General features: G+C 44.2%; 2 protein-coding genes and 1 long non-coding RNA gene across 3 annotated transcripts; 2 read left to right on the top strand and 1 right to left on the bottom strand.

The window, feature by feature from the left end:
* The first annotated feature begins 160 nt into the window (after window positions 1-160).
* Window positions 161-4,159, top strand: commd1 (copper metabolism (Murr1) domain containing 1). Its single transcript, XM_076091744.1, has 3 exons — window positions 161-351; window positions 644-934; window positions 2,712-4,159. Exons 1-3 carry the CDS (start codon window positions 178-180, stop codon window positions 2,817-2,819), a joined length of 573 nt encoding a protein of 190 aa, XP_075947859.1. The 5' UTR covers window positions 161-177; the 3' UTR covers window positions 2,820-4,159.
* Window positions 4,160-6,846: 2,687 nt separating this feature from the next.
* b3gnt2a (UDP-GlcNAc:betaGal beta-1,3-N-acetylglucosaminyltransferase 2a) lies at window positions 6,847-8,188 on the top strand. Its single transcript, XM_076091743.1, has 2 exons — window positions 6,847-6,882; window positions 6,962-8,188. The coding sequence occupies exons 1-2, from the start codon at window positions 6,847-6,849 to the stop codon at window positions 8,186-8,188; spliced, it is 1,263 nt and encodes a 420-aa protein (XP_075947858.1).
* Window positions 8,189-18,140: 9,952 nt separating this feature from the next.
* On the bottom strand, window positions 18,141-21,788 carry LOC142950056 (uncharacterized). The gene is made up of 3 exons (XR_012954123.1): window positions 21,588-21,788; window positions 18,995-19,071; window positions 18,141-18,839 (listed from the first exon to the last, which is right to left on the bottom strand). It is a non-coding gene; the product is annotated as an uncharacterized LOC142950056 (long non-coding RNA).
* Between the last annotated feature and the right edge of the window lie 5,064 nt (window positions 21,789-26,852).

Here is a 26,852-nt window from a genome sequence, read left to right as displayed (position 1 = left end):
TATACTTTTTACGTACGGAGAAATGTGAAAAACAAACGAATAACAGTTCCTGCTCTGGCACTGTAAATAAATATATTTTTAAAAAAAACTACAACTCCCACAATGCCGTGCGTCGTGACGTCCTTCACGTGATACGATCCTTCCGTCACTCATGTGACTTCACGGCGAAGAGAAAACATGGCGGATGTGGACGCGACGAAGTCTCTGAGCGGACTGTTGAGTGGAATAGCTCAACACGTTTATTACAACAACACGGAAATCACGGAGGAGCTGCTGAAGAACGAGCTGTACCGCGAGCTGTCGCACGAGGAGTTCAGGGTGTTGCACGAGAGAATGAAAGGCCTCCTAAAGGTAATGCAACGCCTTCATCCTGGAAGTAACACAGCAGGCAGTTTCCTGATATTGTACTATAAATAAATAATATACACTATAAATGCAATGTGTCGCTACAGTACAATATGTCACGAAGGTGACGGGTGCATTAAAACTGATGTGTTTTCATTCATTAGTCTTTCTGAGTCTCTCCTGTTGCCAGCAGGGGGCAGCACCAACATACAGTACCTGGTGTCAGTACCTGGTGTTTATTTATTAGATAGATTTTCTTATCTATGTGTATTACATTATTTAATGCTCCACCTCTCAGTCCATCGCCACGGCCGACATGGACCACGCCCAGCTGGAGGCCTTCCTCACAGCCCAGACCAGGAGGCAGGGAGGCGGCGGGCTGACCGCCGAACAGGCCTCCGCCCTCTCTCGCTTCTGGAAGAGCCAGAGAGTCCGGGTGAGGGAGAGCCTGCTGGCTCAGAGCTGCTGGGAGCCCGGCCTCAGGGGCCTCTCCTGGAGGGTGGACCTCCCGACCGCAGCCAGCCGGGGGGACGCAGACCACGGGGGCCCCGTAGCCCTGATGGAGCTGGAGCTGGGCAGAGCCGGACAGGTGAGGCTGACGGTGTTTCCTCATTCACTGTCACACATCGATGCTGGAAACACACCAGTGAAGCCGCCGTGTTCTACTGCTGCATGTTGAGGGAGCAGCGCTGGACTGCAGTTTTGAAGCCTTTAGTTCAGCATTTTGGCCGTCGCCATCTTGGTTTTTTGCAACCAGAAGTGACGCGAGAGGGTGGAGCTAAGTACAGGGCTGAATAAGACAATATTTAGGCGAAAATGTTACAATTATCTTTCATGAACTGAAAACACAATGTTAAAGTTGTAAGACGAAAATACAACTCCCAGACCGGACAACGCCGTGGTAGCGACCTGTCAATCACAGTAAGCCCCGCCCTAAAGCATACCCTGCTTTTAGAGTCTGTTTGACTCTAAATGGACCATAACTTACTAAATGAACATCATGCTGTATTGAAGAATACTTGAAACTATAGATTGAGACCATAAACTCATGTTTACAATGTTTACTGAGGTAATAAATCAAGAGAGAAGTAGAGTCATTTTCTCATAGACTTCTATACAACCAGAGGAGTCGCCCCCTGGTGGTCAGTAGAGAGAATGCAAGTTAAACGCACTTCAGCACTGGCTTCACTTTTCAGACCCGGAGTTTGCCGCCTGGTTGACTTCCATCCTGCTGCTAGAATAATTGGGGTAAAACAAGGGAAAGTTCTCAAACAAACATCTTTATGCAGTTTAAATACCAGTAAACACTGCAGACAACACATGCATGCGTTGGCTTTGGGGATAGATCGCACTAAAGCAGGAGGCCTGGCTCTGGCTCTGGACGGATTACTGGTCTGTTTTAATGAGCCTGGGTCCCATGAGAAGGCTCATTTTACTCGATCTGGGCCCTGGGCTGAAAACCCTTTCAAAGCCCCTCCCAAAGGATAATGACGCCAAAGCATTGCTACTCATTGCTACAGCAAAGCATCTGCTGATTATCAGCCAAAGCCAGAGATCAACTTGACCAATAACAAGCAAGAAAATGTTTGTTCTTCAGGAGTGTGTCCCGGTTCTCCGTGAATCCGATCTGCAGGTCCCACAGCTCAGAGGAAGCAGGTCAGCAGACTGGAAGCAGCTGATTATTGAGCCTCTGTATCCTCATAAATAAATAAAATCATGGCTTTAATGTCTCACACTCTGAGCTGAGAGACATGGATCTATTAGCTGATCACCGCGGCGTGACGTCCATTCTGGAGAACAATCGGAGGACACGGTGACGGGGCAGATGGGATACCCTCCTGTTACAGCAGAACTTCATTCATTTTTAAATAGTGATGAACACAGTGAAGCTCAGTGAGAAGAGTTCGTGCTGCTGTTTTCAAACTAGTGACGGAGTTACTGGGAAAACAACAACATTTCACATTTCTTTTAACAATTAACACTTGAAATGACGAAGACACAAATGACTGTTAGTACAAAATGTAAAACATACTTTGGTGTTACATGTTTCACCTTTTAAATTTCATCGGACTTTCTTTTTACAAAATTAACCCAAAACTCTGACAGTGAGGAAGATCTTGAAACTAAATCGAAGTCATTTTTAGACATTGACCTTTCACCTCACCCTGTCCTTCACCTCTCCCACATCCTGATCTATCGTGACTAATTATTGCTGATTCTCATTTAGGTGGTGAACACATTAGGCTTTGTGTTTCAGCGTGATACTGACATCAATAGAGACACTTGGCCATCACGCTCTGAACGTCTGCTCTTATAAATAGCGTGTGCTGTAATGTCTTTCCTTCTCCTCCCTCCCGCTGTCTCAGGACTCGGAGTTTGTGTGTCTGGAGTTTGATGAAACCAAAGTCAACCAGCTGCTGAAGAACATGTCCGAGATCCAGGAGAGCATCGACCGAATCGTTCACCGCACCTGAAACCGTGTGCGAGAGACGACGTCTGACCCGCTCTGAATGGATCCAACATGGCCTCTCCACCGGCCCGCAGACTCGGAGACGACCTGTTCACACATTAAAGGGATAGTTTGTGAAGTGGCCTCGATCGGTTAGTTTGTGTGTGTGTGTTATCGTGTGACTTCAGTGAATCCGAACAAACTATTTAAAACAACAAAGTCACACAATAAACACGCTAACCGACCGATCGAGGCAGCGGTAGACCAGCAGCTCCCGTGTTCTGTGAGGTAAAATCAGCTTTTTTTTTTTTTTTTATCAATGGAGTCTGCTGGCTTTGTAGAGAACAGGCTCAGTTCCCGCTCAGAAAGGTCCGTCTCATGACGAGGTACGGCGATAGAAATGTCCCAACCCCTGACATCTGTATTGAGCTCGAAGTGCAGCAGACAAAGTCCAGTTTAGACGGACAGAAGTCGGCCTGTTGTCTGCGTTCCAAGTCTCGTACTCTCTTGCAAAATACGCAACGTTGCACGCAGTGTGCGTTCAGCTGGAACATACTACTTCCTCATAACGTTGCACCTTGAACTTTGACCCTCTTGCTCAAATATCCGCTGTGCAGAGGATTGTGGGCCAGAATAACCAGAGCATGCTGGTTTGCACACTGCAAAAAATCCTCCATCGTGTTATTTCTAGCGTACTGCATTATTATAATTATTGTACATTATACTACGCATTGGAACGTACTTAATCTTTTTTTCTAGTAGACTAAATTGTAAGGTAGTGTTGGTGTTGGACACACAGACGGTGGGGCGGCTCAAGAGAGTTTAGCGCGTCCTGTTCCTTTAAACCGGGGGCGTCGTCTCTCAGTCACAGGTACAGATCACACGGGACCAGTAAGTCTTAAGAGGAACTAAAGCCTGCAGGACGTCAGCGCCACATTTTGACAGCACAAGCAGTTGATTCATCATTAGAGTTTTAATCTCTCAACACAGATCCAGTGATAAACATTACTTCCTCTACTTCAACACTCACTGTGCATGTGGAACGTTTCACTGGTGTTTTATCTCTTTTCTGTGGCTGTTCAGAGAGGAAGCTGCATCACTCCAGATGCTTATGACATCGACTAGATATCTAACATGCACTAAAATGCTGAAATCAGCTCCATAAATAAACTCTTTAATCAGTAACGTTTGAACCATAAAACCCCCGCTTCAGGTCACAGTTCTGCTTTCGTGCCACAGGATTGTAAACGCAGCCCAACTGCTGTTCAGACATTGTTGTAATATTCTGTATATAAAATGTTCTTACATGCAGATTTGTGCCAATTAATATTAAAAGTTGTCTTGAGATGATTTAAGATGCAAAAAGTTTGCCTTCGTGTTTTACTGTCTATTGTCTCAAGTACTGAAACAAAGGTCAGTAATCTCTCTCTTACAAAACGGGATTTGCCGGTGCTTCAGGGTGCGGAGATGTTTCCGTCCGTCCACCTTTGGAGCTTTGAAACTGCTCCATGTGAATATTTTCTCGTCTTTGTGAAATCACGTTGCAGCGTCTCATCACATTGTTCTAAGAAGACTGAAGCTTGAACTGTATCTACATTCACACTGCAGTGGTGGAAGGTAGTCAAGTACATTCGCTCAAGTACTACTTCAGTACAAATTCAGGTTGTACTTGTACTTTACTTGAGTATTTTTATTTAAATTCATACTACTCCACTACATCTCAGAGGCAAATATTGTACCTTTCTTCCACATTTGTCTGACTTTAAAGACTCCTTTAAATAACTACTTCCTGTCCAGTGAAAACCTTGTATCTCCAGATGTGTTGATGTTTTTTAAAAACAGAAAAACTTATTTTTACAGATAAAATAAATAATAGGAAGAAAGCGGTACATTTGAGGTGTGATTAAAACAATTCAACAGATGAATACAACTTTAAAATGAATAAATAAAATCTACAAAACCAGGTAACTCGCACCAAAACAATGTAGATTGATAAACAGCACTGCAGGTAAGAGGGGGAAATGTGTGTTTTTGATTTTGGGGTGAACTGTCCCTTTAAGTAAGTACTTTTTACTTCAGTAAAGGACCTGAACGCACTCCTTACACTGGACTTGGAGGTGTTCATGTATGGAGGGAACGAGCCCCGGTTTACATCACCAACATCACCGAGCTGTCGGCTCGCCTTCCACCTGATGGGAGGAGTCACAGCGCGCGCCAGACGCCACCGGGACGCGAGCTTGTACCAAACGTGTTTTACCTTTCCCCCCACTCGGGGAACAGAGGAGGTGATTTTGGTGTGCACGTCGGAGATTTGAGGATTCGAGGTTTTAACATATTTTCACGAGGCCAGATCCCACAAAAAAAAACAAAAAAAAAACTGCGCCACCTAGAAGGATCCTTCGCTCAGGTGCACAAGCTGCAGCCTGTTGAGCGCCTCTGGACTGTTGCACAACGAGCACGCGAGGAGCCCGTCTGAGAGGTTTGTGTGTCTCAGAATGAACTGAAACGTGTTTTTGTTGCACCGACGAGGGAAATAACTTAAAAGTCACCTCCGAGTTTAATCGCTTAATTTATCTTAACGTACTGAGATGAACGTGGAGTTTGACTTTGGGTTCATTGACACCTTGTTACTGTAACATCTACTGTACGGATCACTTCATAGAAAAGTGCTCGAACTTTGGGGACATCATAGAAATATAAGAAATGACAAATGTGAATGTTTTGCTTCAACCTCACGCATTAGATTAATGACTACATCTAAATACAAGTTCCAATGGAGGTAAATGTTATAATATTATTAAATTAAAACTCAAAGGTGGAGCTTCATTAGTGACAATATTCAAATGAAACACTTTAATATCGTTATCCTCCGGCTGGTAGTACTCTGACCTTTTTTACTTAAATAAAATAATTAGTCTAAATGTAGCAGTAAAAGTCCTGAATTAAAAATCTTACTTACCGAAGTATTATCAGCAAAATTAAAGTATCAAAAGTAAAAGTACTCCGTTATCATATGATATTATGAGGTTCTGAGTATTTTGTTTGTCAATGGGGAGCCAGTTTTAGATACTTTGTGTACTATATATAAGTAGTGTAGTACTCATATAATTTAAGTAGGCTGTGTGTTTCTATATATAAAAGTATAACTAACTAAAGCTGTCAGATAAATGTGGTGCAGTAAAAATATTTTCCTCTGAGAATCTTTCAGTAAAAACCAAACGGCAACTCTCACAGTCATAGCGCATTATCAGGGCAGGTTTTAACATCAGCTCTGCCGATGAAGACTTCACCTGAACATGATTTTATAGCTTTCATAACAAGTCATATCGCTCTGCACACATGGGCCGGGCTTTACGAAGGGCAATAAATTAGATTTGCCCATCAAAGAACTTTTATTGTCCCGTGTTTAGGTTTGTTCAGGTGTCGTAATGGCAGAAGTTTCCCCCTGGCTGACGTGTCTTTGTGTTGAACTCCAGATGGCTCCAGGAACAGCAGCCTGGTTCTCCTCGGAGACGTCGTCCTCCTCCACCCTGCAGCTCATCCACATGAGGCCAGGAGAGGTCTGGGTCTCCAGCAGACCCAACTGACCGATCATCTCCACACCAGTCACAGGTGATGTCTGAGTGACGACATACATCTGTTAATGGCAACACTGCAAAGTTTATACATGTATTTAAGTCACGAGATTTGCTTTGCGCTGCTCTATATGTCGAGGAAACAAGGAAACAAGTTTATTAATACGCGTGTGTGCTCTTCTGTGTCGCTCAGCAGACAATGACAAAGACTGCTGCCAGTAAACTGGCGTCATGTGTCCGGCTGAATTGGAAACGTGTGATTGCCGTCTGGAGGAAGAGGAGGAGGCGATGAGGAGGGGGGGAGGGGGGAATGCTCTTGGGCTCGTTCCTGCAGGATTAGAGATAAAGAAATGTGGCCTAGTGTGCAAAAGTCTGAGCTCTGAAACCAAACGGGGGGGAAATCAAGCTTCCCATTGAACCGCTGTTCCAGATTCTTTCAGTTTTATTCTCTCTAGAAGCTTCGACCGAGCTGTCTCTATGTTTCCAAATGTCCCTTTGTATCCTGGCTTTGTTGTGAGTCCTGACTCTGCAGATTTGAGTCTGTTTCTTGTTGCATTTCAATTGATTTTTTCTTTATTTGTTCTTTGTGTAGATGCAGAAAAGAGGCATCATGCCTGTGGCGCGCCAAAAAATGAGGGTGTTCTGCATGATGATGATGTCGCTCAACATCTTCGTCTGTGTCCTGGTGGGCGTGTCGTGGAACCTCGGGCTTGACAGAAGCGTTCGCCGGAGGGTTCCAGTCCAGCCTGCAAGGTTTTGGCACAAGCAGGAACGGAGCAAATCCTTCTGGAACAAGGAGCAGCAGCTCCTGGACTTCATTCACAACCCCGTCGTCAACTCGGTGATGTCTGGCGAAATTCTCGCCAAGCTGCCCGATTGGCTGAATGACACGGGGCCGCTAGACCCCTGTAAACCGGACTACAGGGTCCCCACGCAAATCGTGGACTACAACTCCCTGCCGGAGCGCTTCCAGAATTTCCTCCTGCACATGCGCTGCAGAACGTACCCCATGCTGATAAACCAGCCCCGTGTTTGTGACGGGAAACCCTTCCTGCTGCTGGCGGTCAAGTCCCTGACCCCACATTTTGACCGGCGGCAGGCCATTCGCGAGACGTGGGGTCGGGCGGGGGTCTTAGCCAATCGCACCGTGGCGACGGTGTTCCTGCTTGGCAGCACCTCGTCAGCGGACTACTTCCCAGACCTGCGGGGGATGCTGGGCCACGAGGCGAAGCTTCACAGAGACCTCCTCCAATGGGACTACATGGACTCCTTCTACAACCTGACCCTGAAGGAGGTCCTCTTCCTGGAGTGGTTCGGCCAAAACTGCCCCCACGCCCAGTACGTCCTAAAGGGCGACGACGACGTCTTCATCAACACGCTACGAGTTATTGAGCTCCTTGAAAGCCTGGCGGAGAGCAAGGCCAAGGATTTGTTCATAGGCGACGTCATCAGTCACGCCGGTCCACATCGAGACCGGAAACTCAAGTATTTTGTCCCAGAGAGTGTGTTTGTGGGGCCGTACCCGCCTTACGCGGGAGGCGGAGGATATCTGTACTCGGGGGAGTTGGCGCTACGCCTCTACATCGCATCTCAGCAGGTGGTCTTGTATCCCATCGATGATGTCTACACGGGGATGTGTCTGAGAAAACTAGGCCTGGCTCCTGAGAAGCACAGCGGCTTCAAGACTTTTGACATCGAGGAGAAGTACAGGGACAACCCCTGCATCTACCGGAGCCTGATGCTGGTCCACAGCCGGACGCCTCAGGAGATGTTGAGGATCTGGTCCTGGATTATCCAACCGGAGCTGGACTGCCAGTGAACACCTTCTTTCATCTTTTGTTAGCGCTGCTGAGTTTGATTTCAACAACCTTTTTTAAAATTATGTTCAATCCTCAAGTCCAAGCAGAACCTCCGAGTTCTCTATTGTTAGCAAAATAGCCTTTTAAAGTAAAGTCCAGATTCTTGCATGTTAGCATGTAAGCTCGCTAGCTTTTCGCATGTTAGCCGGCTAATGTTAGGGGTCGTGTCCACCAAAGTGATTTTTTCCCCCCGAGGCCAGCGTATTTTAAAGATTACTTTCAATGTTTGTAACGCTCCGTATTCAAGCTATGCTAATAATGCTGGCAGCTTGACGAGGCGCTAATTGCGTATTCTGCTCGAACGCTGAACGTTTGGCGGGTTTTTTTTCCTGGTCGCCGGGAGTTGAAAAACGATCTACTTTGGTTAAAAACGCTGCGCTCCTCACCCAACCGTCCAATCCCAGTGGAGGAGGGGCGGGACAAATAGCCTACCACTAAGACGTGATCAAAAGTGTTTTTATTATGAGTCTGTTGTGGTCTTATTTTGTATGTGTTTGTATTGTTTTTATGGTTTATATTGTGGACTTTATGGTGTCATCATGTCTGAAGAACTGGACCAAACACGTTTCCCCGTGTGGGATAATAAAGTTTATCTGAATCTGAACGAAACGAGATGTTCCCTCGGGCCACGTAACCCGTCGTCTCTCCATTACTGGCGTCTTCCAGAGCAGGTACTCAACCTTGTGCCGACATTTTTACTAGAATACATATTTTCCCTCTTGCCTGTAGTGCTATTTATTCATCTAGATTGTTTTGGTGTGAGTTGTGTGGGAGATATCGGACGTAGAGATGTCAGCCTGTTATGTGAACGTAGTGGGACTAGATGTCACTCGGCTTGTGGTGCTCAAAGCGCCAAAAAATACTTAACAGCAGCATGTCTTTCCAGAAATCATGACCCGGTTACTCGAGATAAACCACAGACCTTGTTGTGAGCAGTTTCATGTATATTATATTGCGGACGAACAAACTAGACAACTCGCACCAAAATAATCTAGATTACTAAATAAAACTACAGGTAAGAGATAAAACCTGTATTTGTGATTTTCAGGTGTACTGTCCCTTTAAGACGTTGTGTCATTGAGAGTCAAGAGTTATAATTGTTAAAAACGACTGTGTATTGATGATGTACTGTATCTCCATATCCATAAAATATAGTGTTACCTCTGCTTGTTTTTTCAGGCACTTTTGTATTTTATACCACGAAGCTAAAATAAAACAAAAAGTGAGATTTCTTTAGAGCTTTCAGAAAGAAGGTTTACAGATATGGATTTCACTGGTGCATATATTTGGTTACAGCTCTTTCAGAGCTGATGTAAGATAAGATAAATCCCTTATTGATCAAAGGAGAAACTCAGCTGCTAAAATAAAAATAATAAAGTTAAATAAAGTAAAGATAAAAAAGAAGTATATAAACTAAGAATAAAAATAGAAACTATGCAAGAGCAATTAAACTCAAACTTACAAGGCAAGTGGTACAAATACACAGTACCTATTACCAGTGTTGTACTTAAACTACTATATGACTCAGTGTTTGTCTGCATTCATATAGAAGTATGATGTAGCACATAAAACGGTAACATATTGACTTGATATAGTGTGATAGAATGTGGAACAGCATAATATCGTAATCATGAGTGATCAGATATAATATAAAGCGAAATGTAGTAATATAGTACAACATAATACATAGTATAGCAAACGTAGTATAGAAAATATATGTAGTATAGTATTATATAAATATGATATGTATTTGTATTTAAAGGTTGGTCCAAACAGAACCAGAGAGATCGTGGACGATGGGAGCTGTAATCACATTTGGTGGTAGTGTGTAAAGTACGACACAGAAAGACTTTCCTAATTAGAATTTTTACATTTGTACGATAACTGTGAAACGCTCAGTGTTCATCGTTTTTAGCATCCCAACGGTTGCTGCTTTTTCTCAGTATTCATCCTGTGTTTGTATACACGGTATGCGTGTTTAAATAAGAAGTTCATCGAGTTGTGTTCAAATAATACAGATTTTTCTGAGTCAAGTCTGTTTCTCTATTGTTTTGGTCATAAATCTTTTCCAGATAGTAAAAAAATGAACGAAAAAGCTCATGTTTGTGTCTTGTATGTGTTTTTGTATTTTGATAAATAAAGTTTTGATGAAGATTAAATAGATTTAATCCTATTTTTGATTATGTTTTTAATACAGATGACAGGTAAGCATTTGCTTTACATTGTTGTTCTTAAATTTATTTTTATTGTAAATATCTTGTATTATTAATGAATTCATTATTATAAACACATTTTCTAGCTTAGAAGTGCTGTTGGCAGATGTTTTTAACAATGTATTTTTATATTATTTATGGTCTTCTATACAGCAGTTGATAATCTTCCATCTGTAGATGGTTCCTGACACAAACAGCTAGTACGAATAAACAGTCTGTAAATCAAAGTGCTTTTTCCACTGCTGCACATCTACGTAGTAAACTTTGAGTATTTACCTGAAGAGTAGAATGAACGGACCGAATGTGAAAACCAACAGCGACCTCTGGTGGACAAACCAGATTCAAACATCCAACAAAAAGAAAGTCAATCAGCTCACTGATGAGTTTCACCTGCTCACACAGCAGTTTAACTGAAGCTGAGAGGATCAGCTACACTTCCTTTATACACACATTTAAGAAGTTAAAGAGAGTTCTTGAAGTAAAATGCCACGAAAGAACAGCTTTAGCTTAAAAAGTGTGCTGCTCATATTTCTGCTGATATTTGGTCTTTGTTGGAAACACTGTGACTCTCAGGTGAGGCTGTGAAATCAGCTTGTTGGCATGTACCTGCTTTTAAAACGGTGTAGTGTAATTCCTGTGTGTTGCTTTTCTTCTTCTTGAAGGTGAGCAGTGAAGAAGCCAACAAACCTCCAGGTGAGAAGGTGTTTGTGGGATTTTAAATGTAAATGTTACTCCTCTTCTTCAGGAGAGGAATAAGAGCAGACCCGTATAGAGGATTATTATTATTATGTTAATAAAGTTGTATTTTTATAAAAGCACAAGTTAAAGTTGAGGCCCCCGTCCCTTTTCCAAATGTCAGTATTTACTAAGATGTTAACTGTGAATGTTGTGATATTTCCACGCTCAATGATCACAGAGGGTGTGCCGGGATTTGTCCAAAATGCATTTATATGTATTACTAAAATCATAACAACACACCACCTTAACCACATGAACTTTCATACTTTATTTGAATATCCACAGAGTTCTGTGTATATTGACTTTCCCGAAACTGTAAAAACTCAACTGAAGTCCCTTCAAGTTGATTTTCATATGAAATGAATCAGACTACATCTGGAGAGTTGAACCTAAACAGTAGAGATGTTTTAGGAAATGGTTGGCTCTAATTCATAATACTTTTTGTAATGAGGTAAAACTACTGGTTTCTCTACAGTCGGTCTGTTTCTCCCTCAGATGGAGGGCGAGGTGGCGGCAGCGCCTTCTTCGCCATGCGGAGCTGCCAACAGCTGCTGCAAAGCGACGCCGGCGAGTTCTTCTCCCCGGACTACCTGTGCTCCAACCCGCCTCTGTGGTGCAACTGGACCATCCGGGTGGATCCTGCAAAGAGGATCCATCTCTACTTAGAGGACCTGACCCCCGATGACGGCTGCTCCCTCAAAGAGGACCAGATCCACGTGGACGAGCCCGCCGGAGGTTTTGGGGGTCATAATGTCCTGCAGAAGTGCTGGCGGGAGGCCAAGTACACCTCCTCCTCCAACACCCTGTATGTGGTGCTGCTGATCGGTGGCTGGCCCAGCCCCCCCTACAGGGGCTTCTATGGTCGCTACCAGGCATTTGGACCCCCGGTGGTTTATAACCCACAGGAGAGATTCACAGACACCAACAGGAAGTCAGAACCATCTCCTGAACTCATGGACTTTGATGAAATTGTCACGAATGGAGAACAGATGGACTCAAATTTGCAGGATACTGATCTTGTGTACGATTATTATGGTCCAACTTCAGCCACGACGGCTGAGCTGGAGCACGAGGAGGACACAAACACTAAGGTGGGAATCAAACACTGGGCCCTAGCAGCGCGAAAGCCCGGCTCTACCAACTATGCTTGGCGAGTGAAGCTGTAGCAGCAAAACCCATAAGTATGTTGAATTATTTAGAAAGTATTAATTGCTCTTTCTTCTCTCAGTGGGGTGAAAATCAACCTCCAGAGTTGGAAATCTACAGCCACATCTACCCGACCGAAGCAGTGTCCACAGTGCCAGTACCCTTACAGGGGATCTCTCGATCTGGAAGAGGTGCCGCTCCAACAACACAAATTTATGTGGAGGAAGCTTCTGAACATCTGGAGGAAGCTGCTGTTCCAGAGGAGGAGAGGTCTGCAGAAGGTGTGAACAACACGGAGGTCGGGGAGGCCTCAGACCAGCTCCCTGTCCCCTCCGAACCAGAGAGGACTGAGCAGACTCATCCTCACCCCAACATGGTGGAGCCGCTGTCGGACCACAGAGGGAACCGTGAGTGCATTTAAATGAAGAGCTTATTGGTGTTTGAGGTCAGTCGACCGGGCTCATCTCCCCCACCTGATTTCGTCTGAGACTGGTTTGCAATTGTATTCTACTGTACCTCAGCACGAGCATAACGCTGATGTCAAGTATCGTTCACGTCTTAAATCAGTCTGACTGTGTGCTTCTCTTTTGTAGTCAACGTTAGAAATCACTCTGAAATTCCACATCTTCCTGGCGGTGAGTATTGGACTGATCATGTACAACTTCACAAAGAGTGTTTTTTTTTACGTCTGTATTTAATTTGAATGTATTTCATGTTTTGACTTGATCAGATGTTAGATGAATTCATGTGCATGGTGTTTGTGCAGTTCTCTTGAGCATTACAGTGCTGTTGATGCTTTGCTTTGGTTATTTGACACCACAGTCATGTCTCCCCGACAGATCACCTGTTTGAAGTGGCTCTTGAAGTGACCTTCAGACAGGATTTTGAGGAGTCCTGGGACAGCGTGTCCAGGTCACTGCTGCTGTCGGTAAAGGCTTTGGTACGTTGGTGACTACAAAGCAAAGACTCTGAAGGTGCTTCGTGTGGCAGGTTTTTGTTGGGATTATTAGAAAGAAACGAGAGCATCTCTGACGCCTGAAGATACAGTGACGACGTTGTGTTTTCTGCAGGTCAGCGAGCAGCTGAAGGCTCTGCGTCCGCCGCTGTCCATGTCGTCGAAGAGAATAAAAAGGTCGGTACACAACGGCCTCGCAGCGCTGCTGACACGCGAGCTGCAGTGTGTACGTTTGTGTTTAACGAGAGAGCACACGAGTTAAACCTCTGGAGGAAGAAGCTGTCCACTAAAACAAATCAAAGTCAGGTTGCACAACTCTCCTCGCATGCTGTTTATTTCTCTTGTTTGCAACCTTGTTTCCTTCACTTGCATCCTCTCCTCAGTATCTCAAAGATGTGATGAGGTGTGCAGTAAAAGAAAACATCAGTTAGAATGATAAATGATCATACTACAGCTCACGTAAACATAATCTGTACTCGAGGTCCACTTACTAGTTCACGTATCTGTCGACATGTGAGCTCGGTAGCGCTATGAGTGATGCATCCTGGTTGTGTGTTGGCAGGCTGAGCACAGGAGTGCTGTACATCCTCTGGCTGCAGATTGGACAGGAGCCCGAGGGTCTGCAGGTCCACAAGGTCGTCCACTCCCGCCTGCAGGGCCTCATCACCGCGGGGATCAACGTCGGTGAAAACCACAGGAAAGCCGTCCTCATCTCTGTGTCGATCGCAGGTAACGGCAAGGATCAAATCTCCGTTGTGAAACGGAGTGGGAATGTTTTCTTGATTTACACTGGCAACGTGTGTTCACACCCTCAGTGGAGGAGGAAGTATTCAGACCCTAATGTTTGTTTTGCCCAAACCTCAACATTAGTGCTGCTTATACATAACAATTATTTAAATGATCTAAAGGAAAGGCCGCAAGTCTTAACATTTGTGAATTCGGAACGTTTTTATGTGAACAATTACTTCAACAATTTTTAAAGTAGTGCAATTAATTTTCTGTCAATCCTACTTGTTTCAGCAGTACACCAATAAACTGTTCTGCTGTTTTTAATTAATAACAAAACATATTCTATAAGCTTTATAAGTTCATGTGTTTTGTGTGCAAACATCTTTAGTTGTAAAGTCACTAAATCTGTCAAATAAATGTAATGAAGTAAAAAAGTACAATATTTCCCTCAAACGCAAGAGAAGGTGTCATGAATTGGAAACACTCAAGTAATGTACAGAGACCTCAAATCTGTGCCGATGAGCAGTCGACGATAGTAAACGTACCAAGTCTGCAGACTCTCAAAACCAGTGGTGGAACGCAACTAACACATGGAACTGAACCTCCTAAGAGGATGTTAAAGCTATAACTTTTACATAAGAAGTGGACATAGTTGTTGTGATGTCACCCATTGGTTTTTGTACTGCTGCTTTGACGCATCGTGTAACAATCTTAGTTTTTTTGCAACCAGTGAAAGTCTTAGCCCCGCCCTAAATCATACCCTTCTTTATGGTCTGTTTGACTCTAAATGGACCATAACTTACTAAATGAACATCATGCTGTATTGAAGAAGACTTGAAACTAGAGATTGAGACCATAAACTCATGTTTACAATGTTTACTGAGGTAATAAATCAAGAGAGAAGTAGAGTCATTTTCTCATAGACTTCTATGCAACCAGAGGAGTCGCCCCCTGGTGGACACGAGAGAGAATGCAGCTTTAAGACACTTCAGCATTGTCTTCACTTTTCAGACCCGGAGGTTGAAGCCTGGTGAAACATGACCTAAGTAAACCCAATAAACACGAACAAATGAAGTGTAAAAACAACTGTGTTTCAGATGTAAACGAGTGTGGGACTCAGCTGGTGCTGTGTGACGTCAACGCCGACTGCGTGAACCAGTTCGGTTCGTACTCGTGCCGCTGCAGGCCGGGCTTCCAGGACAAGTCCCGCCTGGGGTCTGGAGGAACGGTCTGTGTTGATGTGAAGGCTGCAGGTGAAGTGAACTACTTAATTTAAGAAAAAGAACAAGTCCAGTTAAACAGCTGCTGACTTCATGATGTTTGCATGCAGGTTGCAGCTCAGGCCTGTCTGCTGAGACCAAAGGTGTCTACGTGCTCTTCTTCCTGCTCAGCTTCCTCATCCTGATGCTGCTGGCGACCGTCGGCCTGCTGTACCACCGTCGCCACCGGGGGGAGTTTCTGGTTCGGTGCCACAGCAGGGGCAGCGTTTCTCCTCCTGACCCCAACAACAATCGGCACCACCACCACGATGACGCCGACCTGCCCCCCCCACCCCCGCCTGCCCGAGGCTTCAGGGAGAGCTGGCCTCGGGTGAAGGAGCGCTACCCGCCCGTGGACCTGCCGCTGCTGAGCTTCAGCCCGCTGCTTCCACCGGACAGCTACATGGAGCCGCGGGAAGGTGGGGAGAACAGTTAAAACAGCATCTGACCTCATCAAAACATCTTTTCATTTACTTTACTTTTAGTTTGTCCGTTTGTAATCTGTTGAATTAAAGTCACAACAAAACATCTTTTCCTTCCTATGTTGGCAATTGTTTTTTTTGTGCTTTTACGACACCGGAATCTGAAAGGGATAATTATATTATTAGTAAATATACTGCAAATTCCCACCAGGGGCGCTAAATTATGGGTCGCCACAATTTTTACAAATAAGCTGTATAATGTTTGACAACTGTTGCAAAGTCGTTCGTCCATTTGCTAAATGAGAGAATGCAATGAAGTGCAAAAGAAAGTGTTCTCTTCTGCTCAACCTTTGGAACTACAAGTGTGCATTTATCCCATAGAGGGGAAGCTGATGGAGTGGTGCATGGAGGACATGTTTTTGTCGGCCAACCAGGAAGTCGGCATCACTCTGGTTCCCTTTTGGATTATTGCAGAAAATAAGCTCTGTGGCAAAGAAATGTTTGTGATACTAAGACATTTTGTTCAGCAGAATAATCTCTACAAATGACAAACACTAAACACTAAATTTCTCAAAAAAAAAAGCTTTCTGGGGAGCTCATGGCCCGATCCCGATGTCCCCCCTAAGGCCTTAAACCCTGAACCCTCATGGATTAATGACGTCACCTGGTGAGTGGTTGAGTGTGAGAGACTGTGAGGGCTTGAAATGCTGTAAATACGAATGGGACAGTACTTTGCTGCAACATATCCCGTTAACCACGACAACATCAAAATATGTGTACAATTGTGGGTATTTTAACTTTGTACTCCCTGATTTGAACGTTTTCCAGGCTCTTTCCTCGCAAGATGAGATCGTTTCAAATCATCTATTTACTTGTTTTTGTCAAAACAGCTTCAATGACTAAATTAAATGTTTGAATAAATCTGTTTAATATAATCTCTGCTTCCATTCCTGATTTCCTGTGTTTTTATGTTCCATCTTTAATCCGGAGTGTTTCTTAGTAAATGTGATGAGCCACGCTGAACACACCTGCCTCTTTGTTTACCTTTTTTTTTACTGCCCCGTGTTTAACGTCACATTGCTATGAATTGTGGGTAATTCCCTTGGGCGAAGTCTGCAGGAATGTAGACTTATGGAAAGTGTTCATGAAGGGCTCAAATGTCTGCGAGAGACTCCATGTAGCTCCCCTGGTTTCAGTGGATCATATGACTGTCATGGTCCTCGTGGTGAGGAAACTGAACATTTTCACCACACGGAGACCAACATCAATACAAAAACCTGGACCGTTTTGTTCTAATGTAACTATCGTATCCCAAACAAGACCAAGGAAGTCGAGGACACTAGCGCGCATGTAAACCTAGGTTTTGTCTTTGTTGTTGCTGAACGTCACTATTTGAATGTCTGGATGCATAAAGCCACATTTAAATTCACTTATGTTCCTGATTATCCAGAGTGACTCTCTGGCTCAAGGGCACTCCAGCAGGACACCTGGTGGCCTGTTGTCGACCTGTGACCTCTCCGCTTCAGACTGGCCACCCTGCATCACTGTGTGTAGGGAGTGGAGTGTAGTCCGTGCTGGCCCGCCTAGTCCCAACCGCTTTAATAGGCTTACAGCAGCTAATCCAGGGCGGAGTGCCGTCACATGGGGAGTCTGCTGACCTTGCTCTGCTTTATTACAGGGTGCTTGTTCCTTCAGCCCTTCTCTGCTTGGAGAAAAACCCAAACAAGGCTTTTCTTTACCGTCTATAGCTTCTTTATGCCTCCACTGACGGATGTCACTGGAGTTTTATGGAGAGAGATCGTGGGATACGTGTTTTGTAACTGTTCCAAATGTAGAAGTTCCTCTTTTAGCTCCTAGTTTTGGATTTACGTTATGTTTCCTGTCTGCTGCAGTTTACAGTGTCTGATATGCACACAGACACAGTGAGAGACTAGCTGGTGGACATCAGCAGCTAAAGAGAGATGTCCCTCGGGAGGTGGTGGAGACCAGAAACAGCTAAAAGAGAGAGAATATTCAACATTCATCAAGTGGACACAAACACTATCCTACATGTTAGAAGCTGAATCTCTTTAAACTAAAGATATGGTGGTAGACATGCATGATACTACATTTACTCAAGTATTGTAATTATGTACAGATTTGAAGAACGTGTACTTTAACTGAGCATTTCCATTTAATGCAACTTTCCACTTATAGAATAAACAATCTGTTGTATTTATATGGATGAGCAGTAAGAGATAGAAGTGGTTTAACAGACATGCGAGGAGGAGGGTGGTGCTGGTGGGCATCCATCCTCCACCTTCAGCCTCCTTCCTCTGCTGGCAGCCTGAGGTCGAGGAGGGCGCTCCTCCTCCATTGCTCCCCACGCTGAGCTTCACCTGCCGGGCAGCGTCCCCCCCCCATCCATAATCCCCTGCTCCATCCCAGCTCCTGTATTCACTTATCTGAATGTTTCCACTCACACTTAGTCAAATGAGGGAATCCCTGCGTACGATTGGTGATGATCTCCCTAATGTGAAAGCAAACATGGATCTGATTTGGTTTTACTGGCCTGTGAATAGCTAATGATTAGCATGTACACATATCCCAGCGTTGTGTTTGTGAGAGTTTATGTTGTATTTTGTCACCATAACAGACTCTTAACAGCACCAACATAACCATAATCACACTAGAAAGCATGCTAAAGGCCCCTAAATGAGTAGAGCGCTTCGTCCATACACTCTTGTCACAGCTAAGGAAAGCACATCGCCATCGCCAGATAATCAGTCATCACCATTAACCCTCCACATCTTTTAATGTGCTGATGTCTTCATTTCAAGTCGAGAGAAAAGAGAGAAAATACTTCTGCTGTTTGTCACATCATCCCCAAATCTATTATTGAAACACCTAAATGTTTTTGTTTTAATCCCACGTTTGTATTTAGCACCAGGTATTGTAACAAAATCAGGGAATGTATCTGTAAATACTTCTTAAAAAACAGACGAGTTGACATTTTCATGTCGGCTGGTCAGTGCTCTGCTTCGTATCTTCAGCCAATCAGCACCGAGAGTCTGTGTGCTGAGCAGGATCTCTAACCGTCCTCTTATCGGGCCGAGCAGCTCCTCCACCGACCCGCTGCTGACCGGCCAATCACACTTCACACGGCTCGGCTAATAGAAAAATAAATTGCCGGGGAGCCAATTCCATCACGGTGTGCCATGAGAAGAAGAAAAACGGAAAAAAGAGAAAAGGAGCCTGATTCTTCTGATATAATGACGCCCGTAACACTCGGATCAGGTTATTAAACACTGATGGGATTACTGACCAGCTCATCCTGACGGGAGATGCAAGGTCAGCTTTTCTCAGCGGTTTTGTCAGAACAGGCCAAATGTAGACGCGCGCCTACACACACACACACACACACACACACACACACACACACACACACAAAACATACTGAGACCATCTTGTGAAAAGCCATGTCATTTTTAAAATGCTCGATTACATATAATTGTAATAGAATCAAAGAAATGAAATGGTCCTCATTCATCAAAAACCCAAAAGTGAACATTCAATCAGCCTCTGAAATCTGTAAAGTCACCATGACAGCAGCTGATTACTTGTGTTTTTAAAGTAATAATATAATATAATATATAGTGTGTGTGTGTGTGTGTGTGTGTGTGTGTGTGTGTGTGTGTGAGAGACCACTCTACTCATTTGGTTATGGAGTGGAATATTCAAATGAGTAACTGTGACATCATGAATGTTCACGCAGTATCTTCTCCAGTCGGTTGATTTTCAAACGTTTGAACACAAACGTTCTTCACGAACAACCAAGAAACACCCGGACATCAGTCTGAACCTAAAGATGGTCACCGATATCCCAGAAGAGGTAAAGAGAACCGTTTGTTTTGCTTAATACATCTCTCTCTCTCTCACGCACACACACACACACACACACACACACACACACACACACACACACACACACACAAGTGAGTTTGTTGACAAACCAGATGAAGTAGAAGTTTTAAGTAGATAACAATGATGGAACTACTGCTAAACATCACGATTTAGCCAATAAAGTAGAATGAATACATAAAGATGAACATGTCACGCAGTGCATCAGTGAGGCTCATTGATTTGTTTTAAATGGAGCTTTAATAGAACACATGTTACACTCCAGTTTGGTGTTCAGCACTCTGATAACGAGCTTTCGTTCTGACGATATAACAGGACGACAACGGCCTCTTCACCAGGAAGACAATCGCAGAGATTCTTCCAAAGTCCACCAGAGACAACAACCTCTTCATCGACGTGTGTGTGTGTGTGTGTGTTGCCCCCCCTCTGTGTTTCATTGTGTGAACATGTGAGGCAGCGAGCTGTAAAAAAGTAGAATGCAGAAAAGATGGAAACATTTGGTAAATGACTAACTGTTATTTCTTTATTTTCACATACTAGGAGATCATCTGATGTAGATTCAGATCAGGATTGGGAGCCGGATACTTTGTGCCCAGTCAGCAAGCGGCCACATGGAGTGGAGCAGCAGGACAGTTTACTTTGGGTATGCCTTGGATAGATGTTTTAGGCGAATTTTACAGGAGTGATAAGGGGTTAAAACCTGCATTCTCTCTAGTGTCCATCAGGGGGCGACTCCTCTGGTTGTATAGAAGTCTATGAGAAAATGACTCTACTTCTCTCTTGATTTATTACCTCAGTAAACATTGTAAAAATGAGTTCATGGTCTCAATCGCTAGTTTCAAGTCTTCTTCAATCCAGCATGATGTTCATTTAGTTAATTATGGTCCATTTAGAGTCAAATAGACCATAAAGCAGAGTATGCTTTAGGGCGGGGCTTACTGTGTCTCTACCAGAGACGTATACGGCTTCTCTATATCACTCCTCCGTATTTCAAATATGGTCACTTGTGTTCACTGGTTGCCAAAAAGACAACATGATGAACAATGATTGGACGGACGTATTACAGTCCTGCGACAGCCACAGATACCTTTCTTTTTATCGTCAAAGCATTTGATTCATTCATTGCTGTCAGGACATTGAAACTAAAATAGATCTTAAACATGTATATATTTTTATATAGGCTGTGTGGTCAGTTCAACTGCAACAAAAGGACCAAATCTCTGTATCCACCTAAAATACCTAGACCTTCACTTCCCCACATTAAGTATGGCACCGGGGGCAGCACTACCTCTCAGAGACGGTGCCAAAAACGGAGCTGCTGTGATCAGGATGATCCTACAGGGGGCAGTGCGTAGCCTCTCTCCGTCTCCCTCCTCAGGCTTTAATCATTCGTCAGGCATAATAGGAGAGGCATTTATAGTCATATCCCTGTAATAAAAGAGGTGTCTCTTTGTCCTTTTCCATTCAACACATTGTCACAACCCAGAGCCTTAATCCTGCAAACTGACGGACAGTTGCATCCTGGGAAAAGAGCCGCATGCCATTGTTTGAGTGAGTCAAATCTGTTAAGCCCTAATTCTTTTGTGGGCATTTGCATACTCGGAAGTATTCTTTTACTGAAGGGCCAAATCCTCCTTGTGTGTGATGCGAGGCATTTTTAGTATCATTTGTGAAGTATCTACATGCACTATTAGCGCTGCATAATACCCTCATATAATACGCCGCCATAATCTTGCAGATAAGGTTTTTCTTTTTCTAAAGTGTAGCCTTACGTCGGGATGAAACGCTGCAATTTCAGGCAGATTCAAACGGGCTCAAATGTCATCAGAAATGTCAAGTGGCTCTGCAGTGGCAGGATACCAGAACGCCTTCTTTATCGTTTTCATCACCCGCCGGATTCCTCAATTTTACCTCCCAGTTGAAAGGCCCGGCTCGGCTCAGACCGCGGCGATGTAATGGGTCTGGTGCTGTAATAAAGACGGCTACCTCTGACTCACCTGGCCTCTTTCTTCCTGCCTCCTTTTTTTTTCGTCTTGCACTTTTCCCTTTCCTCCCCCCCTCTTCACCGCCGTCTCTCTCCCACTCTCTTCTCCTTCCCCACTTCCAACAGAGTTTCTCTGGCTCGCTGATAAACTGTTTGTTATCTGTCCGTGGCGTTTCGGCACAGTGTGGTTCAGACATTCACTTCCTCTGCAGGCCTTTTCTCCGCCGCTCTCTGGAGTCCCTTCTGCAAAAGCTCTGATAAGATTGTTGTGTTGAGATTGGAGATGGAGAATCGAGGAGTGGCTAGCGTATTCTGCCAAAGCAAGACTGTGACAAACCTTTAGCGCTCTAAGATGTCTACCGAACATACTGCATAACATTGACTTTTATTATCTGTTGAACATAAAGCGAATATATCTCCACGAAGGTTAAAGTTTGATCAACAGAATCAGGTTTATTACCAAGTAGACTTTCTCAAGTAATTTCTCTTGGTATTTTTCTTCATGGCGATCACAAGAATTAGATTTTCTGACAGAATAAAGACGCTTTTTTGTCTTAATTTGTTGTATTTTCGTGTTTATTGCTGGAGCACTAATGGCATGAGACAGAATACATTCATCAACAACAGAAGAAGAAGCGCAGGGATTGGATTAAGTGCAGCGGTCTTTGAGACAATCACCGATAACGGCCGACCACCTAGCCAGACCTGCCGGACCAAACGCCACCAAACTGCCCCGGGGAGGAGAGCCGAGATGGAAGCTAAGCTAACCCAGCTAGGACCCGAGGCTACTCCACTACCCAGCATGCTGCTGACAGTCTGATGTCCGGTCGCAGGAAAATTGTCATGTTTTATTTGTGTTGCGCATGGCCTACAACTGCATCTCGTTGCTTATCCCTGTGTTGCATAATGACAATGAATGATCCTTGAGTTCTTGAATCCTTGAATTGTACTGATCGAGCTGAATTCCATCCGGTCAACAAACACGAGCCGTCAGACAATGAGAGTAGTAATCAAACCCCCTGGTTAGCCGAACGTTTGTGGAAGAGAAAGCAGTGAAATGATCCCCCAAGCTGTCTGTTGTAAAGATTGCTCACAGTCCAACAATATGACCTAAGCTGTACTAAACCAGCGTTATCCTTCAGGATATAAAGGCAGGGTGTGAGAGAGCCTTTATCTGTGTTTCATGTAAAGCTCATGTACAGTATGTATGCAGCCGTGGCTCTCCATTCAGACTCTTTGTTGTTTGGATGTTTCATCGTGTTGCACCATCACTTTTCTCTCCCGTTCTTTCCAATGTCACAAAGTTAGAGAGAGAGAGAGAGAGAGAGAGAGAGAGAGAGAGAGAGAGAGCCATCTGCTCTCTGGCTGCTGTTTGTCTGTTTGTTTTGTTCTTCCCTCCTGTGTATTTAAGCGTCAATTTCTGCCGGCGAGGGACACATGAAAAGAGCCATGGCACGAACAGAAAACAAGCCCTCAGAGACGAGGAGGAGGAGGAGGATGAAATGACAACACGAGGAAGGAAACAAGGCCCGGGAATAAGCTGCGATTAAACCGAAAAACAATCAAACTGCTGAGATGAGAAGACGAGGAAGAGAGAGAGGAGAAGAAGAAAAAAACCACAGACACACACACAACAATGAAAGCAAATAAAACAGGCAAACAGGGAATGCAGTGTGTTTGAGAAAAGACGCTGGCGAGGGCAAGTTACACCGAGTGCCAGCTCTGGATGCCTGGCATCAAGAGTTTGGGAGGAATTAAACGACACTGTTGGATATCAGTGTATGAGACAGAAACTGGGATCAGGGGAAGCAGCAGTGAAGCAGCAGGGAAGTGCCGCTATGTCTCTGGTAGCGGCAGCGACCTGTCAATCCCAGTAGGCCCCACCCTAAATCATACTCTGCTTTATGGTCTATTTGACTCTATATGGACCATAATAGTTAGACCAGTGGAATGTTTTCGAGTTAGGAGTTGTGTTTGCGTCCACCTCCAATATTCACTCTCTTTTAGCTCTGTTTTTGGTCTCCACCAGCTCCTGAGGTAAGTATCTGTCTCTTCAGCCGCTGAATGATCCACTGTGTTCACCAGCTCAGCTTAGTCTCACTTCCGGGGAGTCAAATTCCGGTGCTTGGGAAGTAGCCCTCGTCATCTGACTATCTACACAAAAGGCCCACTTTAGTGTCTGAATGACACGTACCCGGCTTTCAACTAACTCTCAATGTAAACTGGTGGGGGGGGGGGTCACACAAACACAGGACTTTCACCCAGGGGACCGGCGTTAGTGGATGTTGGATGTTGTCTGGACCAAAGATCCTATGTCACCTCAGCATTTCCACTGAAAGCAGATTGGCACATGCACTTCAATGACGCTGCTAAACGTTGGATTATGTTCAATGACGAGGTTTGATTTAAAACGTTTTTTACAGAATGTAATAGTATTCTACTTTTTGTTTAATATTTAATGCACAGGGGAAAAACTGTGGGCTTGAAGACACCGGACGGCGTGTCCGTTTCCACTTGTTTCATGCAAAGTGTCTTTTCAAAATAAACTTCTGTGTTTGTGAGAATGTACAGTTTCCACTAGTTACATGCATCTTTTCAAAATAAACTTTCAACGTAGGTTTACTTTGTTTATAGGTTTACTTACGCAACAAAACAACTTGGTAACGTTATGGAAAACGTCGTGGTTGGTGTTCAAATTAGTACGTTAAGTTAGTCAGTTTGTGACAGAACTGAGGTACAATAAGTCAATGTTGACTTGGTTTCATATGGACATGAACAGTGCTCTCCTGGGTGAAAGTCCTGTGTTTGTTTGACCCATCCAACCTGCCCTCTCAGTGGTCCTACAAGGACTTCCTCACTCTTTATACTACGTGAGTAGCTCTGACCGTCAAATGATGACATGGATTTGTTTACACTGGAGTTAGTTGCTAACTCCACGCTAAAGGGTGCCTCTGTGCGTCGGTATCGGAAGCTGTGGGGCGCTGACTAACTGTCTGTATTTAACGAGTTGGGAGTGAGAACGAGTTAAAGAAACATGTTTTTACTTTGAGAAAAATGACTGAGGGGATGTGGAAACCTGAAGCTTCAGCGACATGGGTCACATTTTTCTACAAACTCTATAAAAGACTAGAGTGCAGTGATTGGCTGAAGCTCTGCAGTTACAGCATTTTTTGTTCACTTTGTAAGGTTACCTGATTAGCTCGTCCCGTTAGCGTTAAATGAGCTAATATCATTTGATGCAGAGAAAAGGCTCATGAATAAATTTGCCAGCAGTGCGTCCCGTCTCGTCTACCTCCCCTGTGCCTCCGCTGCTGCAGCTCTCTGGTTTTTGTGTTGTTCCAGTTCAGCGGCTCTCTGACGTCCCGACGCCGAGGCTTTTATGACAGATGAAGACTTTTTAACCGCCTCTGTGTGGAGGCAGTGGACTGGCTCCTCTTAATTAGCACTTTGTCTCTGCTCAGAAGTGACCTTTTTTCTTTTGCGCTTCGGTTAAATTGACTCCCACTTCTCTGCTGTGTGTCTCCTCTGTTTTACATGGCTGCTGGTGCGTTGCTCGCTGACTGCTGCAGGACTTCATTGAGTTCGACTGTTGTATTGCCAGTACAGCAAGCTGATGTTGGAATCTACAGCCCATTTCTTTCAGTATTAAAAAATGACCAGCGGTGTAGACTTCAAACCTCCATCCTACCTGCCTTCATTCCTGACCTTTTACATGATTTGAATTTGTTAAATAACTGGAGGGGCACAACTGTACATCATTTTTATTAAATAAAGAATTATTGAATTATACAATTTTTAGGTCAAAGGTCAATTTTAACGACATTCCAGGCGCCATAATACGCATTTTAAGCGTCAATTCACGGCACGTCGCTAACATGAAACGGTCACACTTACAAACTACAAAGTTAAGTTAAAAAAAAACATCATGGTTGATAAATATGTAAACGCTGTAAAATGAGTACGGAAAAAACACGTCACAAACGGTAAACAAATAAGTAAACGGTTTCACACGGGACATTAATGCCGGTGTTCTGGGTGAAAGTCCTGTCTTTGTTTGACGCCCCTAGACTCTCACGTTCTCTATTACGCCACTTGCCTTTCCTCACTTTATGCTACGTCACTAGCTCTTAGCGTAGCACATACACAAAGCAAGAACGGCGTGATGGCACGCAAAATGATTGGTTGAAATTGGTAAAACCAGGCTCTGCCTCTGGTGGATGGTGCAGCTCATATAATAGTTTATAAGGGTTAAAAAACATGCTGTTTTCCACTGACGGTTAATGTAAAAGTGTATGAATTTCTCTGTTACTGATGATGCTCTTTGAGTCAGGCGAGGAGGCCCACCTCTGTTTTTAAACTCTGCCGTGTCAGAGCCTTGAAAGGTGCGTTTCATTTCATCAAAGTGACAGCAGCTGGTTAACAAGAGGACACAGCTGCTGCGGGTGCACTGATTTCCTTCCTCGATGAAGTCCTTGTGTCCAGATGCAGCGGCAAATTCAATCGGTTGTGAATAAAGTGACTCCCCGAACGTTGAAGACAGGAGGCGACTCTTTCCAGGAAGCGGCACAATCTCTGAGGCTGCGTAGTTTCACGCTTCCTTGGTGAGTAATGACCAGCATCGGTGACTAATACATTCAAAATGATAACATGGAGCACACACACACACACACACACACACACACACACGGAGACCCTCCACAACCATCGCCTCCTCCATTTCCAGAATCAGAGATGACCTTTGCATGAATAAAGTCAAAGAGGATTAAGGCAGAAGAGACCTTCGCAATGTCGGCCGAGGGAAGAAGCTGGGGCATCCTCCTTTTGAACGTGGCTTGAGTGTCGATGTCTCCACCTGCCTGAAGGCCACACTCTGTGTGTGTGTGTGTGTGTGTGTGTGTGTGTGTGTGTGTGTGTGTGTTTGTGCATGCAATGCGTTTGCATAGAGGCTGCAGAAAAACGAAAAAACGCCTTTAGGAAATGTGAGGAAACACGTGGTTTGTGATTGCATTCTGATGGTAAACGTTGCTGTCAAAGTCCTTCATCCGTTTCACCGGAGGTGATAACATCTCTGGTTTATATTCTTATCTGATTTATATTGTGCGGCAACCTAATCCATATACGTTACAAGATGTACAGAATCTATTTGCTTAAGTGTCCATCATAGCACCAGGATTACAACAATTTAGATTAGCTGCCTTTCTTTACTGCGTGGTGTCAACTGTGCTCGGCTCCCGTCAGGATTAATGGAATCCCATTTTGTCATTATTACCTGTATAAT

This window comes from Anarhichas minor, unplaced genomic scaffold, assembly GCF_050575085.1.
Source record: "Anarhichas minor isolate MPS153535 unplaced genomic scaffold, ASM5057508v1 ptg000014l, whole genome shotgun sequence".
Taxonomy (NCBI): Eukaryota; Metazoa; Chordata; class Actinopteri; order Perciformes; family Anarhichadidae; genus Anarhichas; species Anarhichas minor.
Note: the sequence above shows the minus strand (reverse complement) of the source record. Positions and strands in the feature narration are given on the sequence as shown.